General features: G+C 39.6%; 1 protein-coding gene across 1 annotated transcript in view; it reads left to right on the top strand.

Annotated features, from left to right (window-relative positions):
* The window catches only part of LOC124794734 (mediator of RNA polymerase II transcription subunit 23), a 212,273-nt gene that overhangs the window by 44,984 nt on the left and 145,307 nt on the right, over positions 1–21,982 (top strand). The window contains exon 3 of the mRNA XM_047258334.1: positions 18,491–18,623. Within this exon, the coding sequence (XP_047114290.1) occupies positions 18,491–18,623 (133 nt within the window). The remainder of the gene's footprint in view (positions 1–18,490; positions 18,624–21,982) is intronic.

The raw sequence follows: 21,982 nt of genomic DNA on the forward strand, positions 1-21,982 counted from the left end.
TATTTGACATGACAAATATACATGGTATAAAACATACATGAGAAATATTCTAACATACAGCATACAGATTGAAAATAATAGAAAGGTAAAACTCATTTCCTAGAATAAGATTTAATTTTTTTTTTTAAATATTAATGTTAATTTCATTATGCTTACATATTGTACAGTAAAAATGATACTGGACATATATAGTGTAATGTGTTTTTCTCTATATTTGCCTTTTACATATGTATATATTTTTTTTAACTTCTGATTTTTTAAATTTTTATATTTTTTTATTAGTCATGGTTTTTTTTGTTTTCTGTATATTTTTTTTTTGCTTATGATTTTCTTTTTAAATTTTTTTTACTCATGTTTTTTTTTTATTTTGTATTTTTTTTCTTATGATTTTCTTCTTTTAGTACAGCTAAAGATACATCAGTATTATCTAAATTTTTTGCAATTGTTTATATACACTTGCCTCTCTACTACAATATTACTACAAGTCACATTCTTTTGAAGAGTACTTTTTCTCCCCACAACATCAGTATAAACAACAATAAACTGCTCATATATCATGAGGCTTTATCTAAAATTGGTTTTGAAACTTATACCTTTGCATGCATGTCCTCACATGCATGCCTTCACCCACAGGGAAGACTTAGCTTCCAAAATTAGAAAAATTCAGAAATGCTCACTAGGGAGACTTTTTTTTTTTTGTAAAAAAGTAAAAATAAATCTTTCTCTCATTCTTTGTTACATCATTGTTTTTTTCATCAGTTTCAGTTAACATGTGACTTCAAATTATTAATTTATACATGCAAATATACATACTTGGTTGTACAGGTAGTTTTGTTCTAACAAGCATATTCCAGTGGAGGACTTTTGTTTTAGATGATAATAGGTTATTTAAATTTTGAAATTATGATTTCTGTTTATACAGTTTTAAAGAGACAACATTCCTGAGACCAAATAATTTCTTTGACTTAGGATACACCAAACGATAAGCATTAGGGTGTGGATTTTCTATGACTTCAAAAGGCGCAATATAGATATCAAAGAATTTCTTAATTTCTGAAGTTAACATTTTTGATTTTTCATGAGATTTGACCAGAACAAGATCCCCAATTTTAAAAGTGGTTAATCTTACCCTATTGTTATGTCTTTTATTCCTCTTTTCCCCTTGTTTCCTCATAGTTTCCCTGTAACCAAAATGTCGTCTACATAGATTATCAGTTTAGACGCAAGTTCTTACCCCAGTACATGATCCAAAGCTCTTATAAATTCGGAAACAGAAGAATTTAACCCAAATGGCACAACACAATATTGGTAACTCTTACCATTGTACAAGAAAGCAGTATATTTTCTAGAATTAACCGAAAGTGGTACTTGATGAAAACCCGAAGTTAAATCCAAACTTGACATATATTTTATATCTATAAATTTATAGAGTAACTCATCAGTATTTTCAGGATGGTCTGTCTGTCTGAACAAAATTTTGTTTAAGTGTCTAGAGTCCAAAATCAATCTTACTCCACCATCTTTTTTCGAAACTACTACTAGAGGATTATTATATGCACTGATACTCCTTTCTATTATATTACATCCTTCCATCTTTTTCAGCTCTTTCTCAACAGCAGGTCTTTTTGATATTGCAATAGTGTATGGTTTTATGAAAAATGGTTCATGAGGTTTTACTTGAAGCTCACACTGGTAACCCTTTACCCTACCAGGTATGTCACTAAAAACATCACTGTATTCCCACAGCAGATTTTCTAACTGTTGTTTTTGCTCCCCAGATAAATTTTGTGTTTCTGAAATTTTCAAATTTACTAAATTCCCAAATTCAACTTCATCAGTATCAAATCTATGAATTTCAATATTCTCCAATCTATTTTCTTTTAGTAAATTGATACTGTCAAAATTTCCATTACTCTGATCACCAAGTGTGTTCACAAAATTTGTCTGAATGTATTCCCTTTCACTAGCTTCTATCAAAAGTTTTCTTCCAACCCAATCAAATGCTGTATTTACTTTTACTATCCAATTCATACCCAAAAGAAAATCCTCATTAAATTCCTGAATTACAAAACATCCATGTGTGAACAACTTGCCTTCAATTAAAAATGTCACTAAAGCCTGGCTTTTTACCAATTTACTGCTCTTTCCAGTAGCACCTTTTATCTTTACCCCAACAACTGGCAGTTCAACATAATCTTTCCCCACTTTCAATTTCTTGCTTAACCTTTCAGATATTCCCGAGATCTCACTTCCTGTATCGATTAAACATTTACCGATCCATGACCCAATTTGAACTTTTGTATAAGGACTGCAAAATTCATCACTTTTCTCAGAACCTGTATCCTCATGTAATAAATCACTTTCAATTTCCCCAAACCTATACTTATCAGAATCATATGGTATACCATTATATGTATTATTTGTCACAGTTATAAAATTTGCACAAGATACAAAATTGTCATTAGTACTCTCTATTATCTCAAATAGCCAAGAAATTTCATCCAAATCACATTGTATACTATTGAAGTACTTATCCTTCAGCTTTTCAAAAATAAAATATCTCATCTTTTTCCACCACTCAGGACATACAGTTTCACATACATTAATAAGCATCTTTCTAAAGTTCTTGTCAAAAGAAATAGTTTCACTGTTCAGCCATATATTCATAAGAAATGTGTGTGTATCATTAGTATCTGTAAAAGTTTCACTTAGGTTAGAAGTTATACATGTGTCATCGTTATTTGTGTAGTCAGATTCTTTACCAGCAACATCTAAATTCACACTTTTACATACACCCAGATTGCGAGTATTATTCATCCTGATAACATCCCTGGGAATTTCTATAATATTCTCACTATTTAATCCATTTTCAACCATGTGTATACCCAACTCCCTATTTAAACTAATGAAATACCTTTCCTCAACATCATCATCAATACCATTACCATCATTATCAACTTTATCAACAACATCATTATCATTACACATATTCAGGTCATACACATTCAAATTATTCCCCAAAATATTATTTCCCCTTTCTAAAGTTACCAGATCCCTTTCACCAACATTTTCATTCTCACAGCATGCATTCTCTCTTTCATTCACACACATCTCTGAACTACTGCAAATTACATCATCCGACAAAGTGTTTTTCTTTTCTACCCAAGTGTAAAACTCTTGTTAAATTAAATGAATCACAATTACTTTTATCTACTGTATGTTCTTGTGTATTGAAAATGTTATCTTTATCATTATTATTTTTCTCTTGAAATTTCTTCAATAAGTAACAACTAATGACCTCATGTGATAGTTTAGGTTTGGAACTGACCTGTTTGGGTTTATGATAGTCACATCCATTGGTCCTTTCATCGTGCTCACCTTCTGCCTCAACCTTGCGGACCTTCAAGGGGGCGTCTACTCGTTTTTTATTTCCGGTTCCTGTTTGAACTGCTGATTGTGGTTCTGCCAATGTCTCTGATCAACATTTCTGATCCCATTCCTATGCCAAGCATTACCTGATCGCTGGTAGTTTCTATTGTACTGACCTCTATCAAAATTTCTGTGATTTTGATCCCTAAAGTGTTCTCTATTTTGTTGATTATTAACACGAAAATGTTGTTCTTGTTTTGGATAAAAATTATGGTCCTTCTTTTGAAAATTGCTATATCCCCCTGAATTTTGACTGACACCATGATAATTGTTTTGTTCCCTTTTTTGAAAGTTGTCATTTCCCCAATTTTGATCATTACCTTTCTGAGTAAACCCACTGTGTGTTCTTGTTGTTACCCTATCCAACTTTTCAATATAATTGAGAAACTGCTCTACATTACTATCAGGACAATGAACTAAACTCAACTGCATTGCTGATGGCAATCTTCTCTTTAAGATATCAATTTTGATCAAGTCATCCAAAGGTTTTGTTAAATGAATAAGTTTTTGAAGTTCGCTTTTGCAAAATTGTTTCATGTTCCCATCTGATTCCCTATAGTTTCGCCCATTCAAAAATTCACTTTTGATTCTAGTTTGTTTAAGATCATCCCAAATTTTTTCCAAAAATTTTGATTCAAATTCTGAAAAGGTCATCCCCAAAGTTACAATCTGGTTTGCCCAAGTCAAAGCTTCCCCTTCCAAGAATTTTTTCACAAATTTAATTTTTATTTCATCTGGTGAGTGAGGTAAAAAACAATCCTTACAATACTGCATAAAATCAACGGGATGTAAAGGTCCATCTACCGAAAAGTGCTTCACTGGAATATTAGATATAAGATTACACGTGTTGACATTGTAATTTTTGCTTTGAAATTCAATGTTAAAACTTTCAATTTTTTCGCCAAGTTCTTTGACAGATTTTTTGTTTTCTAAATCATTACATTCTACTTTTTCTTCTAGAGTAACCAAACGATTGTCAGTTTTTTGTTCTACATTTTTTACTAAAACTTTTGTATTCTCATCCAAATTTTTAATTTCCCCTTTTATCTCATTAAAATCAATTAAATTTCTTTCCCTATCTACCAGTAACTCATTTTTTACAGTATTAATTTCACCGCTCAATTTAACATTAATTTCATTTACTTTTGCTTCCACAGATTCAATTTTTTCCTCGACACTGCCAACTCTGTTCGAAAGCTCACCCACTTGGGTATTGACTGCTTGGACTTGCAACAAAATGTTATCAATTTTTTCATCCCAGTATGTCTTATTGTCGTCAACTGATTGTTTAATTTCTTTCGTGAAATTTACAAGAAAACTTTTTAAATCAAATTGATCGGTTCTTTCTGTTTCATTTGACCTGTCCTGATGTTCGAAGTCTATTAAATTACTACTTTCTACTTTGGGCACAACACTCTCGAAAATCTCATAAGTCATTGTGAAGAACAAAAATTTATACACAACAATACAAAACAAGACAAAAATATTGTTTTAACAAAATACGAGGGTTTCTTGACTTATCTGGAACACTCTTCTACTGTTGCAAAACCACGTTTTCCATCCATGTGATTGTTGACCAAAATTCTTGAAGTATTTTCTTCTGTCGAAAATTATATTTTTTGCCGAAACATTTCTTCTCCAAAACTTTTACTTCCCGATGAACACAAACACTGTAACACACATTCTGAAGAAACTGATATTAACACACAAAAATTTTCTTCCTCGTAGCACTGTTGAAGATCTTGTGAACACAATATCCCGGCTACAGTCCCCAGTTGAAATATGGCATCCCGGTTATTACACAAGTTGAAAATATGGTCACTATTTTTTATAAACTTAAATTTGCCATATTTCGTGACAGTACCTTTTCCATTAGACATTTGCAAGCAAATATAAGTCTTGGCTTCAGTTGTCTAAGTATGATTCCACAATGCATCGTTGTCGGCTGCAGAAAATGACGTGGTTCAGCGTGTTTCTCTCATTTTGGTGTTTCAAATACAGTTTCTTCCGATGTAGTTTCTTCTTTTCAGATAATACAAAAATAATAGTTAACATAATTCAAAATTATTTATGACTGCGACCTTCACATTGTTCTTCCGTCAACACACACCAAGAGTTAGCTTCCGACTCGGACTGACTATAGTCAAAGACTACTCCAACGTCAAAGATATTTTACACAATCAGTTTCTTTGCTATTCTTCGATACATTTTCTAATAGTAATCAATATGCTTTTACTCTCAAAAACAGAAGTAAATTAACATATAATAAGACAAATTATAATAAATTCTGACAAAAATATAGGAAAACATTTTCAATTCAGTATCGACAAATACGGTAAAAAAATAACATCTCTCAGATCCATTACAATGTCATAAAAAAATAGGGTGCTGCCAACTCGATTTACCACGCAACTTTTGGATATACCCGGGGCTTTTCGTGTAAACGTTGTATATTTTTCCGAGATGATTAGAAAAATTTTTGCTTATTAACATATCTGGTCCTGAAAAAGTTTGCTTCATTGGACATCAACAGTAGGCAAAGAAACAGTGTGTCTCCATTAATTGTTGCAAGAATATCAGTGCAGTTCACAAGTCTGTTTTGCCTATTAATATATCAACTCATGAACCATCTTCAATTAATATGGATGAAACTTGAAATCGTTTGGTAAGCGGCACATCGGACATTGTGATGTAATGTTTGTGCCTGTTGCCCTGCTGAATGTGTGGGACTATGTTCAAGTGATGTGGCTCTAATTTCAGGTTTTCACATGTTCAAATATGTCTTCCCCTGCCTTATGACTGCCAGTTCAAAACTCTGCCCGTGGCCCTCCACTGTGTCACCCACCTGAAAATACTGTGCTTGTCAGGTACAGCCAAATGGCGGCCATTACTGTTTCGTCACAATGTCTGCTGAGCCTCTGTGACAGAACCAGTTTTTATAAAGGCTTCCACTGCTGCAATTCCCATCTGCACCGACCAATATTCAATGGGGCATAGTGCTTAGCTGGTTCCCTTGCATTCAGCCATGTACACTTCCACAGCATTCAACACACATTTGGTCAGGGTTGCCAATGACAATTGGTCATTGCAACACATTGCCACTCTGCACCTGTGTTCCCATGAAACTGGCTCTGTAATTACTGGCTCAGTAATTCTAACAGCTGTTGCATCCAGCGAGCGGTCTAGATGCCTAATGATGCCTAAGGGAAGAGAGGATGGTCTGTCCAGTTAGTGATGTGGGGAAGGCTAACGGGATATTTTGAAGGAGTTATGGAACTTGGTCAGAAATATATGAACAAACAAGCAAGACTTGGATAACTGCAGTCTTTAATTGCTTGTTGGAGTAAAACTGAATAAATGACACACTATTCCTGTTCCTGCAACTACACCCATGGAGAGAGGTACGAGGCAAATTCAGAGATGTGAACAGAGCCAGAGCAAAACTACACATGTCCAAGCACGAGGCCTGACTTGCAAGGAGGTTTCTCCTGGACCGCTGTCAGAACTGAACTCCCCTCAGGGTGCTGCTGCTACCGCCTGTATGGGAATGTCGACCCCTTCCACATTGGCATCTGGCCACTGCCCTTCCAGCCCTCGTATGTTACCATATAAGGTTACCTCCAATGATTGAGTAGCGCCTTGCACTTTGTCTTGTGATCTCATGTGATACCTCGTGATTCCGAGTCGCATTTCCAGCCAACACCCATCCTGTGACGTCGCCTTTGTATTCTCGAAAGAACTTACTCATTCTGGCTTCTGTTCTACTGCCTGTTAGGCGTTCCATATTTTAAATATGCGACACCTCCCTCCTTAGGGAAAAATTTGTAGATTCTGTCCTCAGCAACTACAAATTTTTATACCACTTTCTTACGTGTTTTATTCACTCCTTGTAATGGAAAGCGTACACATTTGTTTTACAATATTTCTCCGACATACATAAATGCGTAGTTTTCCACAGTGATAAGTATAAATCAGTTTTCTCCTATAAAAGAACACATTTACATTTCACACTTAATACATCAATGTTACATTGTTATACATACATTTCACTTTACAACAGGGAACATTGCATATCATGATTACACTTTTCTTTACAGTCATATTTACAGTCAAACCTTTTCAGCGTTTGTTCGTTTCAACACTTTGACAGATACTTCGTGTAACATCACTTCACACATGTCTAGCAGGCACTACAGGTCTATCAATTATCTCTTCATTGTCTTCTGATGTCCTCCTCCTAGGGTGATACCTTACTACATCTCTATCTGGACACTGATTTATGGTCGTGTTTTTAACACACATTTTTCTGCAACCGCCATCACCTATTATTTTGAATACAACTTTAAAACAGTCCTTGCAACATTTACAGTACTTGCATAGTCAACAAATAATTCCTATTATTACCACACCAGAGCCCATGAAACTCCAGAAAGAAACCTGACTTAATGAGAAATTGCTGAATACACTTCTCTTCTGATGCTCAATGTCACTCTGGAACTCATCCAACTTTTGTCCTGCAGCAGTTAGGTCATTTAGTTGCCTAATTACAGGCTGTATCGGGAAATTTAGCTTAAGTTCACTCGTATTTTTGCATTTGTTGTTTACTATGCAGCATTCTATTTCAGTACCAAGTTTGGCACAGTGTCACTACTAGGGACATTTTTTTGTATTATATGTTCAGATTGTACCACCATTTGAGCTTGTATCCGTGACATTTACCTAAAAATTACAATTGCCCTGTACCTCCGAGCACAATATCTGTGGGTCTTCCTTCGTGACAGATGACGCTAATACCCTCATCCACCAGGGCAATAAACAGTCAGTAATATTAACTTTTGCTCGCAATCCTTCAGAACTTCTCGCACTGGTTGCAGTATCTTCGCCTCACATCTCTCATGATCATACATAAACAAGAGAATGAAATCCTGTTTACATATTTTGTGGCTCTGAGCTACTGTTTAACACTGTAACTGCTTGTTATTTAACTTCACATACTGCCGTTTCGCATCATCAATTGCCAGTACCTCTTTCTCAGGGGCAATATGTATAAATAAATGCCTCGTTCCATCCAGTTGTGATGGTAATGGTAGTATTTATATAATGGAGGGAAACATTCCACGTGGAAAAATTATATATAAAAATAAAGATGAGGTGACTTACCGAACGAAAGCGCTGGCAGGTCGATAGACACACAAACAAACACAAACATACACACAAAATTCAAGCTTTCGCAACAAACTGTTGCCTCATCAGGAAAGAGGGAAGGAGAGGGGAAGACGAAAGGAAGTGGGTTTTAAGGGAGAGGGTAAGGAGTCATTCCAATCCCGGGAGCGGAAAGACTTACCTTAGGGAGAAAAAAGGACAGGTATACACTCGCACACACGCACATATCCATCCACACATACAGACACAAGCAGACATATTTAAAGACAAAGAGTTTGGGCAGAGATTTCAGTCGAGGCAGAAGTGTAGAGGCAAAGAAGTTGTTGAAAGACAGGTGAGGTATGAGTGGCGGCAACTTGAAATTAGCGGAGATTGAGGCCTGGCGGATGACGAGAAGAGAGGATATACTGAAGGGCAAGTTCCCATCTCCGGAGTTCGGATAGGTTGGTGTTGGTGGGAAGTATCCAGATAGCCCGGACAGTGTAACACTGTGCCAAGATGTGCTGGCTGTGCACCAAGGCATGTTTAGCCACAGGGTGATCCTCATTACCAACAAACACTGTCTGCCTGTGTCCATTCATGCGAATGGACAGTTTGTTGCTGGTCATTCCCACATAGAATGCATCACAGTGTAGGCAGGTCAGTTGGTAAATCACGTGGGTGCTTTCACACGTGGCTCTGCCTTTGATCGTGTACACCTTCCGGGTTACAGGACTGGAGTAGGTGGTGGTGGGAGGGTGCATGGGACAGGTTTTACACCGGGGGCGGTTACAAGGGTAGGAGCCAGAGGGTAGGGAAGGTGGTTTGGGGATTTCATAGGGATGAACTAACAGGTTACGAAGGTTAGGTGGACGGCGGAAAGACACTCTTGGCGGAGTGGGGAGGATTTCATGAAGGATGGATCTCATTTCAGGGCAGGATTTGAGGAAGTCGTATCCCTGCTGGAGAGCCACATTCAGAGTCTGGTCCAGTCCCGGAAAGTATCCTGTCACAAGTGGGGCACTTTTGTGGTTCTTCTGTGGGGGATTCTGGGTTTGAGGGGATGAGGAAGTGGCTCTGGTTATTTGCTTCTGTACCAGGTCGGGAGGGTAGTTGCGGGATGCGAAAGCTGTTGTCAGGTTGTTGGTGTAATGATTCAGGGATTCCGGGCTGGAGCAGATTCGTTTGCTACGAAGACCTAGGCTGTAGGGAAGGGACCGTTTGATATGGAATGGGTGGCATAATGGAGGTACTGTTGCTTGTTGGTGGGTTTGATGTGGACGGACGTGTGAAGTTGGCCATTGGACAGGTGGAGGTCAACGTCAAGGAAAGTGGCATGGGATTTGGAGTAGGACCAGGTGAATCTGATGGAACCAAAGGAGTTGAGGTTGGAGAGGACATTCTGGAGTTCTTCTTCACTGTGAGTCCAGATCATGAAGATGTCATCAATAAATCTGTACCAAACTTTGGGTTGGCAGACTTGGGTAACCAAGAAGGCTTCCTCTAAGCGACCCATGAATAGGTTGGTGTACGAGGGGGCCATCCTGGTACCCATGGCTGTTCCCTTTAATTGTTGGTGTGTCTCGCCTTCAAAAGTGAAGAAGTTGTGGGTCAGGATGAAGCTGGCTAAGGTAATGAGGAAAGAGGTTTTAGGTAGGGTGGCAGGTGATCGGCGTGAAAGGAAGTGCTCCATCGCAGCGAGGCCCTGGACGTGCGGAATATTTGTGTATAAGGACGTGGCATCAATGGTTACAAGGATGGTTTCCGGGGGTAACAGATTGGGTAAGGATTCCAGGCGTTCAAGGAAGTGGTTGGTGTCTTTGATGAAGGATGGGAGACTGCATGTAATGGGTTGAAGGTGTTGATCTACGTAGGCAGAGATACGTTCTGTGGGGGCTTGGTAACCAGCTACAATGGGGCGGCCGGGATGATTGGATTTGTGGATTTTAGGAAGAAGGTAGAAGGTAGGGGTGCGGGGTGTCGGTGGGGTCAGGAGGTTGATGGAGTCAGGTGAAAGGTTTTGCGGGGGGCCTAAGGTTCTGAGGATTCCTTGAAGCTCCGCCTGGACATCGGGAATGGGGTTACCTTGGCAAACTTTGTATGTGGTGTTGTCTGAAAGCTGACGCAGTCCCTCAGCCACATACTCCCGACGATCAAGTTCCACGGTCGTGGAACCCTTGTCTGCCGGAAGAATGACGATGGATCGGTCAGCCTTCAGATCACGGATAGCCTGGGCTTCAGCAGTGGTGATGTTGGGTGTAGGATTAAGGTTTTTTAAGAAGGATTGAGATGCAAGGCTGGAAGTCAGAAATTCCTGGAAGGTTTGGAGAGGGTGATTTTGAGGAAGAGCTGGTGGGTTAATGTATTTGGTAGAGTTTGTACACGTTGTCCTCTACTATCAGGATACTCAACACATAACTTAAGGTGTTTCCAACTATGAAAACATCCATATCAATAATTCTGATCAATTGATAACCACTGTTGCCAGTAAGTGCAACAGGGAACTGCTTATCCATGATGTCGTCTTTTGTCAATTGTAGGTAGGTACTTCACAATCTGCACTGGATTGATTGGATGCAGCTCCAGAATGCCTTTCTGAGTGTTAACAATTGCTGATATTAACACATTGTATCCCCAATCTAGCTCATTTAATATGCCTGTGAGTTGTATTAACTGCTCATTAACAGTGATCAAAATGACTGCTTTCTGGAACCCTTTGTCAGTAATGTTCTCAAATTCTACTATGTGTTGGCTTAATTGTTTCATCCCATGCATGATAATCTCTTCATTTTTTACTAAGGAGCTTACCATTTGGTTAAAACTAGTGGAGGTAGCTTTAACTATAGTCACTTGCTCCTTCGAAAGTCTGAGCAGCTGTTTCTGTTCTCCTTCTAAGACATCTACCTTCTCCTTGGAGTAGGTAGTGCCATCTTCGTCTAGAGTTCATGCTGTGCTAATTGCCCAATTAGTCCCTGCACCTTTTCAGTTTTGACCTATATGCCAATTTACTGCAAACTCTGCACTTTTACACTCTGTTGCACTCATGTTCAGTAAAGCTAATATATCCTTACAATACATAATTTCCCACCTCGCAAGAACCTCAGTGTGCGCAAATTTTCCATTCAGTTCCATCAAGTTGAAATAACTCAGAATTTTCCAAGTTACACTGTAAATTTTCGCTTGCTCCATGTTAATGTAATACAGTTCTGGTGACATCTGGAACTTCATTACTTGCGTGTACGGTTCTTGTCTGGTGTGCTCAATCCCTGTGAGCAGGAAGATAACTCTGGTGATGCAGTACGATATCGGCATCTGGAATTAGAAAAACTCCTTCAATCTGTTGCATGAACTGTAAGATGCATGTTTCGTTTCAGGCAGATTACCACATTAGGCCCCTTTGTTCGTACTACTGTGTATGGACCTCGCCATTGCATGTGTAACTTACATGATCTGCTTTTTTGTATACTCTCATCAAACAACAGAACCTTATCCCCACATTGAAATTTCTTGAGATTTTGTGTTCTGTCATTGTATTCGATATTCTTTATTTTATATTGCACATTATGCGCTCTCGCTCACCAGTGCATTTCAAGCATACACTCCTTTAGCTCTGCCACATAATTGTCAAAATTATAACCTCATTCCAGCTGGATATTTCTACAGTATCCCTGGAATATTACATGTTCTTCCAAAGAACAACTCATGTGGCGTATATCCTGTTGCATTGTGCGGTCTCGTATTGTATACAAAAACTGCAAATGGAACCCAACTGTCCCAATTTGGCTGCGCTTTATTCATGTAATGCCGCAACATCTCCATTAACGTTCAGTGCGCCCTTTCTGACGATATGTTTGTTTGGGGGTGTAGCTGGTTGTCTGAATCTTTTCAATATGCAGCAATTTACTCACTCTGTTCATCGTTTCACTCATGAAATTACTTCCCATATTACTTAACAATACTGATGGTATCCCATACCTCAGTATAATCTTCTCAACTAGCACGCATTCAGCTGTATCGGCATCATGCCTGTCAATCAGTTCAGCTTCCATACACTTCGTCAGCGTATCTTGAAACATTAGAATATACTTGCTTCCACTGTCCGTCTGATTTAATGGCCCTACTATATCAATATCACACCTTTCGAAAACATGTTCAGGTATTTTTACGATTTCTAGAGGCATCCTTGTGTTTTTCCGAGTGAACTTGTTGTTTGATAACTTCTGCACTTTCGTCTGTATTCCTCTATATCTTTTTCTTCATACCATTCCACACATGGTGTTTCTTTGTTCACGCGTAGATCCTTCCTATTCCCTGGTGTCCTCCAATGGAAGATGGAAAAATTGTGAAACTGTTTTAATATTGCAGCTTTTCCACCTTCATTTATTTCTTCTGTCATTATAGACTTAGGTCTCTCTCATGTCCTGATATACTTTTCTATATCACTGACACAGTTTTCACACTCCCGAATATAATGTTTCATAGTCCTCACCTCAACTGTTTTGTGTCCTGTGTCCTTGTCGCCCACGACTGCTGGCTGTTCGTGTGCGTCAACAGCCCTGCCGTGTTCGCTTGCCTGTGAGTCCCTGCCTGCAGTACGGCTTCCGCATCTGCCATATTCTGACCTAGGCTACTGTTGCCTTCCGGTCGCACTCTTGCTACCCTGACCTGTCTTATTCGCGAGAGCGTGTCTGCAACCTTGTTCCGTTTGCCACTCTTTACACGATTTGATAATCATTCTCCTCCTGCTTCAACCTTAACGTCATCAGTCTGGATGAAGGATCTGGTATACTACCTACTGATTTGGAGATTTATGGCCAGTACTTATCAAGAACTTTCTGCCAAGTACGTAGTGTCTAAAATAATTCTCCCTTTCAGTTGTACTGTACCCTCTTTCCACCTTGTTTAGTGTCCTCGATGGTACACAATAGGTAAGTCACTTCCAATTTTTCCCTGACTCAGCAGAGCTCTGATGCTTGATTGGCTAGTGTCAGTCGTAATTATGAAAGTCCAGATACTGCAGTATAGGCAGTCTTATTAGCTTCTCCTTCAAATACTGAAAAGCATTCTCTTGCTCAACACCCCAGGTGTAAGGCGCTTCTTTCTTTAATAATTTGTGTATTGGCTTCGTGATTTTGCTGAAGTCATTTATAAAATGTCAGTAGTATCCCACAAGGCCTAGAAATGCCTTTAATTGCTTAGTTGTTCTGGGCTGTGGGTACTTCTTTATTACATTGACCCTCTGTGGGTCTGGCCTCAAGCCCTCAGCCAATATAATATGGCCCAAGTAGCACACTTTTGTTGGCAAAAATTCACACTTTTCCACCTGTAATTTTAAATTGTGAAGTCTCAGTCTTTCAAATACCTCTGCCAGCCGCATATTGTGTTCATCTGAGGAGGAGCCAGATATGATCACATTGTCCAGGTAGGTGAACAGCTTGTAGCTGTTTTGAGTCCCATGGGCGTTCTTTTGTACTCATAATGCCCATACGGCATGCTGAAAGCCGTCTTTTCTCGATCCTGTTCATCTGATAAAACCTGATAATAGCCCTTCGCTAAATCCAGGGTCAAGGAGTACTTCACCTTTCCAAGACCACCAGGGATTTCATTTATTCTTGGTAATGGATAATTTGAATTTAGGGAGATCTCATTCAGTCGCCTGTAGTCTGCAGCTGTTTGCCACTTTTGCATTCCACTAGCATCTTTCTTTTTAGGCAAAATTATTAATGGAAAGCTCCACCCACTCTTGCTACGTACTACAGTGTCATCCTCTAACATTTTCTCAATTTCACACTGGAGTATCTCCTTTCGTAATTGCTGTATTCTGTAGGGTCACGAACTTATCATCGTATCTTCCACTTCTGGCAGCAGTTTAATTTCGTACCTGATACTATCTGTGTACAACAATTTGTCTCCCGGCAAATGGAAAATGTCACTGCACATGGTGCATAACTCTATAATTGCTGCCCTTTCTTTGGCATTTAAATGGCTCACTCGAATATTTTCCTTCACGACACTTATTCTCATCTTCAACTGTGGCTTACTTTTACTTACATGATTCACTCTGAAGGATTCTCTTAACAATTTCCGACGTGGAACTGCTTCGGCTACTACCTGTGGACATTCTACTGACACACACTTCTCCGTAGTGTTCAGGACACTTATTAGACATTCTACCAATTCTAGTTTTACTAATGCCTCTGATAGATACATGCCCTTTGTGCTCTCCTGTTTCAGAATGATAGCCTCTGTCATTCCGCTCAACTCTATTTTTATCCGACACACCCGTTCCTCTCGCGGTCAAATTGTTATCAGTGATACACTGTTAACATTTGGGTTCTGCCCTTTTTGCTTCTCGCTGGCAATCCCTGTTGACTGCTGCTGTTGTGTTTCAACTGCTAATGACTTTTTGTCAGTACTCACTTTCGCCTTTCCACAAGTGTCTTTCTTCGCCCTTAAGCCTTTGTCGATAGAGCCTTCTCTCTCTTTCAAAGTTACTCTGCAGAGCTCACCCACTGACTCTGTCGTCATCTCGTGAAGCGACCTAATTGAATTGTGCGGAACTCACACTCTCGCTCCATTTTCATTCCGATTCGTTCACTATGGATCCACAGACCTCCAGTGGCATAATTGATTATGACTCTATTTTCCTTGAAAACACCTCAGCCCACCAGCCCGTCAAAAGGAAAATCAACATCTTCCCCAATTACGTGGGAGCAATGCCTCAGTCACATTTCGCTTCCCACCTGTAATCCGAGGTTTACTTTGTCTTCTGTCATTGCAACAGTATTAGCGATTCCCCACATCCTAATATGTTTAGCTGCATTATCTTTTCCAGACTACTTTTCTTAACTAGACTTATCTGCGCCCCACTATCAGTGAGAAACCTCAAGCGATGATTAATATCTTCCTCACAGTCCAGTTCTACAAACTCATATTTGCTCTTGCATTCAACTGTTAATATCTTCTCCCGGGCAGGACTTAAGACAACTGCTTTCTTACGCCATTACTTAGTTTTCCTGGCTTTTACCTTTCCTATATGAATTCTGCATATGGCAAGCGCCCTCTGGGCAGTCTCTTGCATAATGACCTTTTCTTTGGCATGTTACAGATTTATTCTGCACACATGGGCCCCTACAACTTGCCAAATTACATTGTGAGCGTTTCACCATTGGCACTTGATCATTTTCCTTGCAATTTCCTGGTGCAATGGGTTCTACTTTTCATATTATCTTATTGCTATGACAGTCTCGTTTGATATGGCTCAGCTTCCTGCACTTGAAGCACTTTGAGGCCTTCTTTCCGTTTTGCATCATGGCACCACCACCTAGGGTGATCATCTTTTCACGGGAAGAGGCTTTCATGCTCTCCTCTATCAGATCGATCTCTATTGCCTCTGCTAGCGTTAACTGTTTGCGGTGTGCTCACACAATGGTCTTTATCCTATCATCATAAATGCTCTGGATAAACACAGCTCGGCTTAATTGCCAGACAAGAGCAGGGCTACCTCCTAACTCTGATTCTCTCATGTTACCTCTAATAGCTTCCCTGAAGTGGTGTTGCATTGTATCCAACCTTGAGCCACATTGTGCTATACTTTTCCCATGTTCTTGCCGACTTGAAAACAGTTGACAAGCATAGTAGTGAAGTGTCCTTTTGCTGCCATAGTTTTCTACTAATATGGCTCGCACATCTTGCCATGTGGCACTTAGGTCTCTGAATAACAACTTATTATGTGCTGAGCCCACTATTTTAGTCTTAAAAAATTTCAAAAGAGTATTGTGCAGCTCTGGGTCAGCAAGTTCAAATGCTAAATCACATTTATCAAGGAACTCATTTAGAGTGTTCTTAGTGCCATCGAAAGATTAGAGTATTAATTTTAGCACACCTGACAAATTAACAAATTGCCTAATGGGTTGCTCATGTCCGTCAGTGCCTGTGTGTGAAATATTATCACCTTCACGTGACATGCCTGCTAATTTTTGTTCAACTCACCATGGAATTTCTTACTGCCGCCGTTTCTTCTGTGCATCGTTTGCTATGAAGTGTTGAACTTGTGCCACTGGCCATTGTCACCACTGCTGTTGCTGCTGATGTGTGCCTTCTGCTGTTCTGCACCACCGACTGCAAGGTCAGGCATCTGTATGCGCAGCCACTGCCATGGCCTGCTCCGTGCCATGTGTTGCCCACACCATTGTCCATCTTCGTTGGTGCCGCTGCACCGCCTCTGCGTCGCCTGTGACCCCGCACTGCCCTCTGCAGCTGCCGCTGCTGCTGGCTGCTCTCACATTGGTGTCTGCGAACTGGTGCTGCCTTCTGCAACTGATGCTGCCCCGGCATCACCCTTACATGCCATCTGCAACCACATGCCACTGTCGGGAGCCCCTGACCACCTTCCAGGATGTCCACTTCGACCCTGGGCTCTGTTTTATCTGCTGCTGTGGCTGTTGTTGAGGCTGCACTGCCCCTGGCCACCTTATGGGTCGACCCCTGTGTTCCCAGGTGCAGTCCTTCTGCTGGGCTGCTCCCGGTCTCGTCTCCTGTCTTCTCGAGGTGCTGCCTGTCTACTGCTACCGAGGCTGCACCACTTGGTCCTGGACTCGTCTTCTTTCTGCTTCAGGCACTGTCTATCTGCTACTGAGGCTGCACCATTTGGTCTGGGCCTCTTCTACTTTCTTCTTCTGGCACCGCCTGTTCCTTGGCTTCTTCTTCTTCTTCTTCTTCTTCTCCTCCTCCTCCTCCTCCTCGAGAGCTCCTTTAACTCCTAGCTCTGTCACTGGCCTGCATATATGGGTTATCCAAGTAGTGCAAGAGGGAATTCCCAAAGCCGTTCTGTCGTTTTGCGTGACATTAGGCTGAGTAGGATTGATATTTCAAAGCAGGTGACCTGATCCTATAACTCATGGGTGATAATTGCACGCTAATCCACGATGAACAGAACCCTACACCTGGTACCAAATTTTTGTTTATATGTTGCATCTAGTGAGCGGTCTAGATGCCTAATGACATAAGGAAAGAGAGGATGGTTTGTCCAGTTAGCGACGTGGAGAAGGCTAACAGGATATTTTGAAGGAGTTACAGAACTCGGTCAGAAATATGCAAACAAACAAGCAAGGCTTGGATTACTGCAATCTTTAGTTGTGTGTTTGGAGCAAAACTGAATAAATGACACACTATTCCTGTACTTGTAACTACACCTATGGAGGATGGTACGAGGCAAATTCAGAGCCAGAGCAAAACTACCCAAGTCCAAGCCCCGGGCCTGACTTGCATGGAAGTCCCTCCTAGACCATTGTCAGAACTGAACTCAACCTCAGGGTGCTGCCGCTACTGCCTTTATAGGCTGCGTCAGCCCCTACCACGTTGGCGTCTGGCCACCGCCCTTCCGGCCCTCATATATTACCATATAAGGTTACCACCAATGCTTGAGTAGTGCCTCGCACTTTGTCATGTGATCTCACGTGATACCTTGTGATTCTACGTCACATTTCCGGACAATGCCCATCCTGCGACATCACTATTGTATTCTCAAAAGAACTTACTTGTTCTGGCTTCTGTTCTACTGCCTGTTAGTCGTTACATATTTTAAATATGCGACACAGCTGATTTTAAACAAGTATTCATTTTTGTTGGTGTTTTAAAAATGATGTATACTCCAGTCTATTTTATTATGTATGTGATGTGGATGAAACTAGAAGACATAAAATGATCTATGTACTTGCAAACAACATGAATTATAGTGTTACAATCAGAAATCTAAAACTGAAAATTGTCAGTTGCTTATGTATGCAGTATAATGTGTTCGAAATGTAAATATCTTGACCACAAAGTAATCAATAAATTAAGTAACTTTCAAAATCTCGTAGTGTAATTTTCTGAAACTGAAATACTAAAATACTGATACACTGAACTCTGTTTATAGGATGGTTTGTGAATGCATATTAAGCTGTGAGAAACTGCAGTATCAGCTTGGAGATTTTTGGGTTGAGTGTTTCAGCTTAATTCGTCGCATTATTGGTGGTGTCGATTACAAGGGTGTTCGAGAGATTATGAAGGTATAGTTTTTTATGTTTAAATTGTGAATTTAGTAACTTATTTAGTCAACACATTGTGTAACATTTACAAGAAAAGAAGAGAAAAGTCAATGATTCATCATGAACTCTTTTGTCATATTAAAAATGTTACGCACTTTGTAGGACTGACAATTTTGCCCAGTAGAAACTTTATCTTTTAACAGTATAGCTTTGGAGGAAAAAAATTGTGAAGAAATTCATGCAGCCATGCACAAAGTGAAATCTTGTATTCTCCTTTGCCAGCATGTGTCTTTGCAACATATAGTAATCTAATTGGATAGATAAAAAATTTACTCACCAAGGAGCGGCAGGTGGATGCACATGTAAAGGAATTAAAAAATTAAAGTTTGCAAGATTTTGGAGCTAGTGGCAAAAATTGATTGTTTTTGTAAGAAATCACTTATATGCGTTGAGTACTGTCATTTGTAATATTACGTACTATGATAAATTTCTCATCATGAAAAATCTTTTGTGCATTAATAGCCGGCCGCGGTGGCCATGCGGTTCTAGGCGCTGCAGTCCGGAACTGCGGGACTGCTATGGTCGCAGGTTTGAATCCTGCCTCGGGCATGGTTGTGTGTGATGTCCTTAGGTTAGTTAGGTTTAAGTAGTTCTAAGTTCTAGGAGACCTGAGATGTTAAGTCCCATAGTCCTCAGAGCCATTTGAACCATTTTTTTGCATTAATATAAAAGGTGTCTCAGTCTCTTTCACAGATGTTTTTGCACTTAAATTTTCCTCATGAGCATTTTTATTTTTGTACTTTCAACATTGCAGCACACTCAGAAATTGTGATAATCTAATATATAAGGAACTATCAGCCTCGGTCGAGGCTGATAGTTTCTTATATATTTTTATTTTTTGTTACTTCTGCATTGTTTTCCATCTAGAGCTATGAGAACTGTAGTGCGCTCATGCGCTACATGAAGTTTTCATCATAGATCACTGTGTCCACAAATCACTGTGTTGATTGAAGATTTTTTGCAATGTACGGATGATTAATTCAAAGAGACTGTAGCCGATTACCTCCATTATGAGAGTCCAGTCTGCACGGTAACAAATTAATTTGTCAAAACTGATAAAGATAATAAAAATTTATTTGCAGCTGATGTCTAAAATTTCTTCTGAAAAAATAATACTGCAGTTCCTGAAAATTACGGCCATGAATAAAATAATAGTACAATTCCAGTATCCTCAAAGTTGATGGGGCTTCAAACTGTAAACAACCTCCCTTTCCTTATCAATAACTTGTTCCTTTCCTCTTTAACCATTTTTGCTTACTAACTCCAAACTCCTGTGTTGGAATTGTCACTGTAGTTGAGTTTGTAGAGAGAACAGAAATAATTTTGATATTTAAATGTGACTTGATAGATGTTGCATTTACACACACTGGACACTATTGAGGTTTCTTTTTCTGAACATATTCTCACTTTTGTGGACAGCACTCAACATTTATTTCCACATAAAACTCTATGCAAAAACATGAAATAAACGTGGCATCATAAACTGGGAAATGGGTATGTTCATCACATGCTAAGGCGGACATATTCAAGCATGAGAAAACTGTATGGAAAGGGTAGATTGCTACCCACTGCATAGACATTTAGTGGCAGATGGGCATGTCAGAAAAAAGGCTCCTAGATATTATTAGCTGTCACAGTAAGTGTTTTATCAGATGTAGACCAAACAAAATACATAACTCACACATGCATATTGTGACTGTAGTCTTCGGCCACTAAGGCCTTAGTGTCTGAAGATGACAGTGGCCATGTATGTGTGAGTCGTGCATTTGCTAATATATGTGTGTGTGTGTGTGTGTGTGTGTGTTTTTTTTTTGTTTTAACTGTGTCTGACTAAGGACTTAGTCTGGCAGCTAAATAGTATCTAACAGTCTTTCTTCAGTGTTCCTGTCTGCCACTCAGGACCTTCTCTATGTGGTCAGTAGCAATTTATCCTTTTCATATTGTTGTTTTCCGTCTTGCATTTTCCATTGTTTGCCCGGCAGCTTGCAGCTTCTCATTTGAACACAGTAGCAGGTACGTAGATTGATAATGTGTCTTATATATCAGTGTCCAGTGGGACTTTTACTAAACTTGCCATACTGTTGACAGCCTAAGCAATGTGATTCAAAATATTTAACAGAACAATCTAAATAGCAGCTGCTGCAACTACAAAGTACAACTGTTTCAACCAGGAGTCTATAATCTAGAATGAGGCCTGCTGTAGAATACAACAGAAAAAGGTTAGGAATGTTATGTGATTGAATTTCCTTCCTTCTCGCCTGTACTGATTGTATTCATTTATCAATGTTATGGAGAGCATAGTTGCTACTCACCATATAGTGGAGACGCTGAGTCGCAGATAGACACAACAAAAAGTGTCTCTGGCTTCAACTGCCAGAAACTGTGGGCATGTGTGTGTGTGTGTGTGTGTGTGTGTGTGTGTGTGTGTGACACAACAAAAAGTGTCTCTTCAACTGCCAGAAACTGTGGGCATATGTGTGTGTGTGTGTGTGTGTGTGTGTGTGTGTGTGTTGTCTATTTTTGACAAAGGCCTAGTTAAGGCCTAGTTGGCCTAAAGCTTATTTTGTGACAGTCTTTTTGTTGTGCCTATCTGCGACTCAGCGTTAGTGCTGTATGGTGAGTAGCAAATATCCTTTTCATAATATTGCAACATTCCATCCAGGATTTTCCACTGTATTCATTTATGTCACATGTAAGAAACTCCATGGTAACAGGCAGCTCGTTATCATCCAAACCTGTGCTCCATTATAATGTTTGTTCATGCCCACCAGAGTTAAATAAGGAGATGTGATGCCCGGATTAACTGCTGTGCGATCCAGTTATAACAGGTTTTGTAAATAGCATTCACTTTTTGATGTGTGTAACTTCCAGTAGTGTGCAAAGGAAGACATATTTTTTATATCTTGGTGTCCTTACATCAGGCGAATCCCTCTCAGCTTGGGGTCTGAGTGACCTGCCTCTCCTTCCCAACCCTCTCCCTCTTTCCTACCTCAACAAGAAACGAACATTTCCAGATAGGTTTCTCTACTTTTATATGTTTCTGTTGTCAGTACTTAGAACTTCACTGCCTGAAGATAAATACTGGCTGCCCTTTCTGACCACTTGTTATTTTTAGTATTAATGTACAGGGTGTCCATAAATAAAGTTCCAGTTTCAAAATGCTGTAGAAAGAGAATCACTGCTCAAAAACGACGTCAAATTGAACAGCAAGTTATTAAGGAAGGGTAAACTTTATGGGAAAAAGAAACTAAAATTTAAATTTTTTCAATAGACAGTGCTGTAAGCATGTTAACGTAGTGGGTTTGGGTACAGGTGACAGA

Source organism: Schistocerca piceifrons, chromosome 4 (assembly GCF_021461385.2).
Source record: "Schistocerca piceifrons isolate TAMUIC-IGC-003096 chromosome 4, iqSchPice1.1, whole genome shotgun sequence".
Taxonomy (NCBI): domain Eukaryota; kingdom Metazoa; phylum Arthropoda; class Insecta; order Orthoptera; family Acrididae; genus Schistocerca; species Schistocerca piceifrons.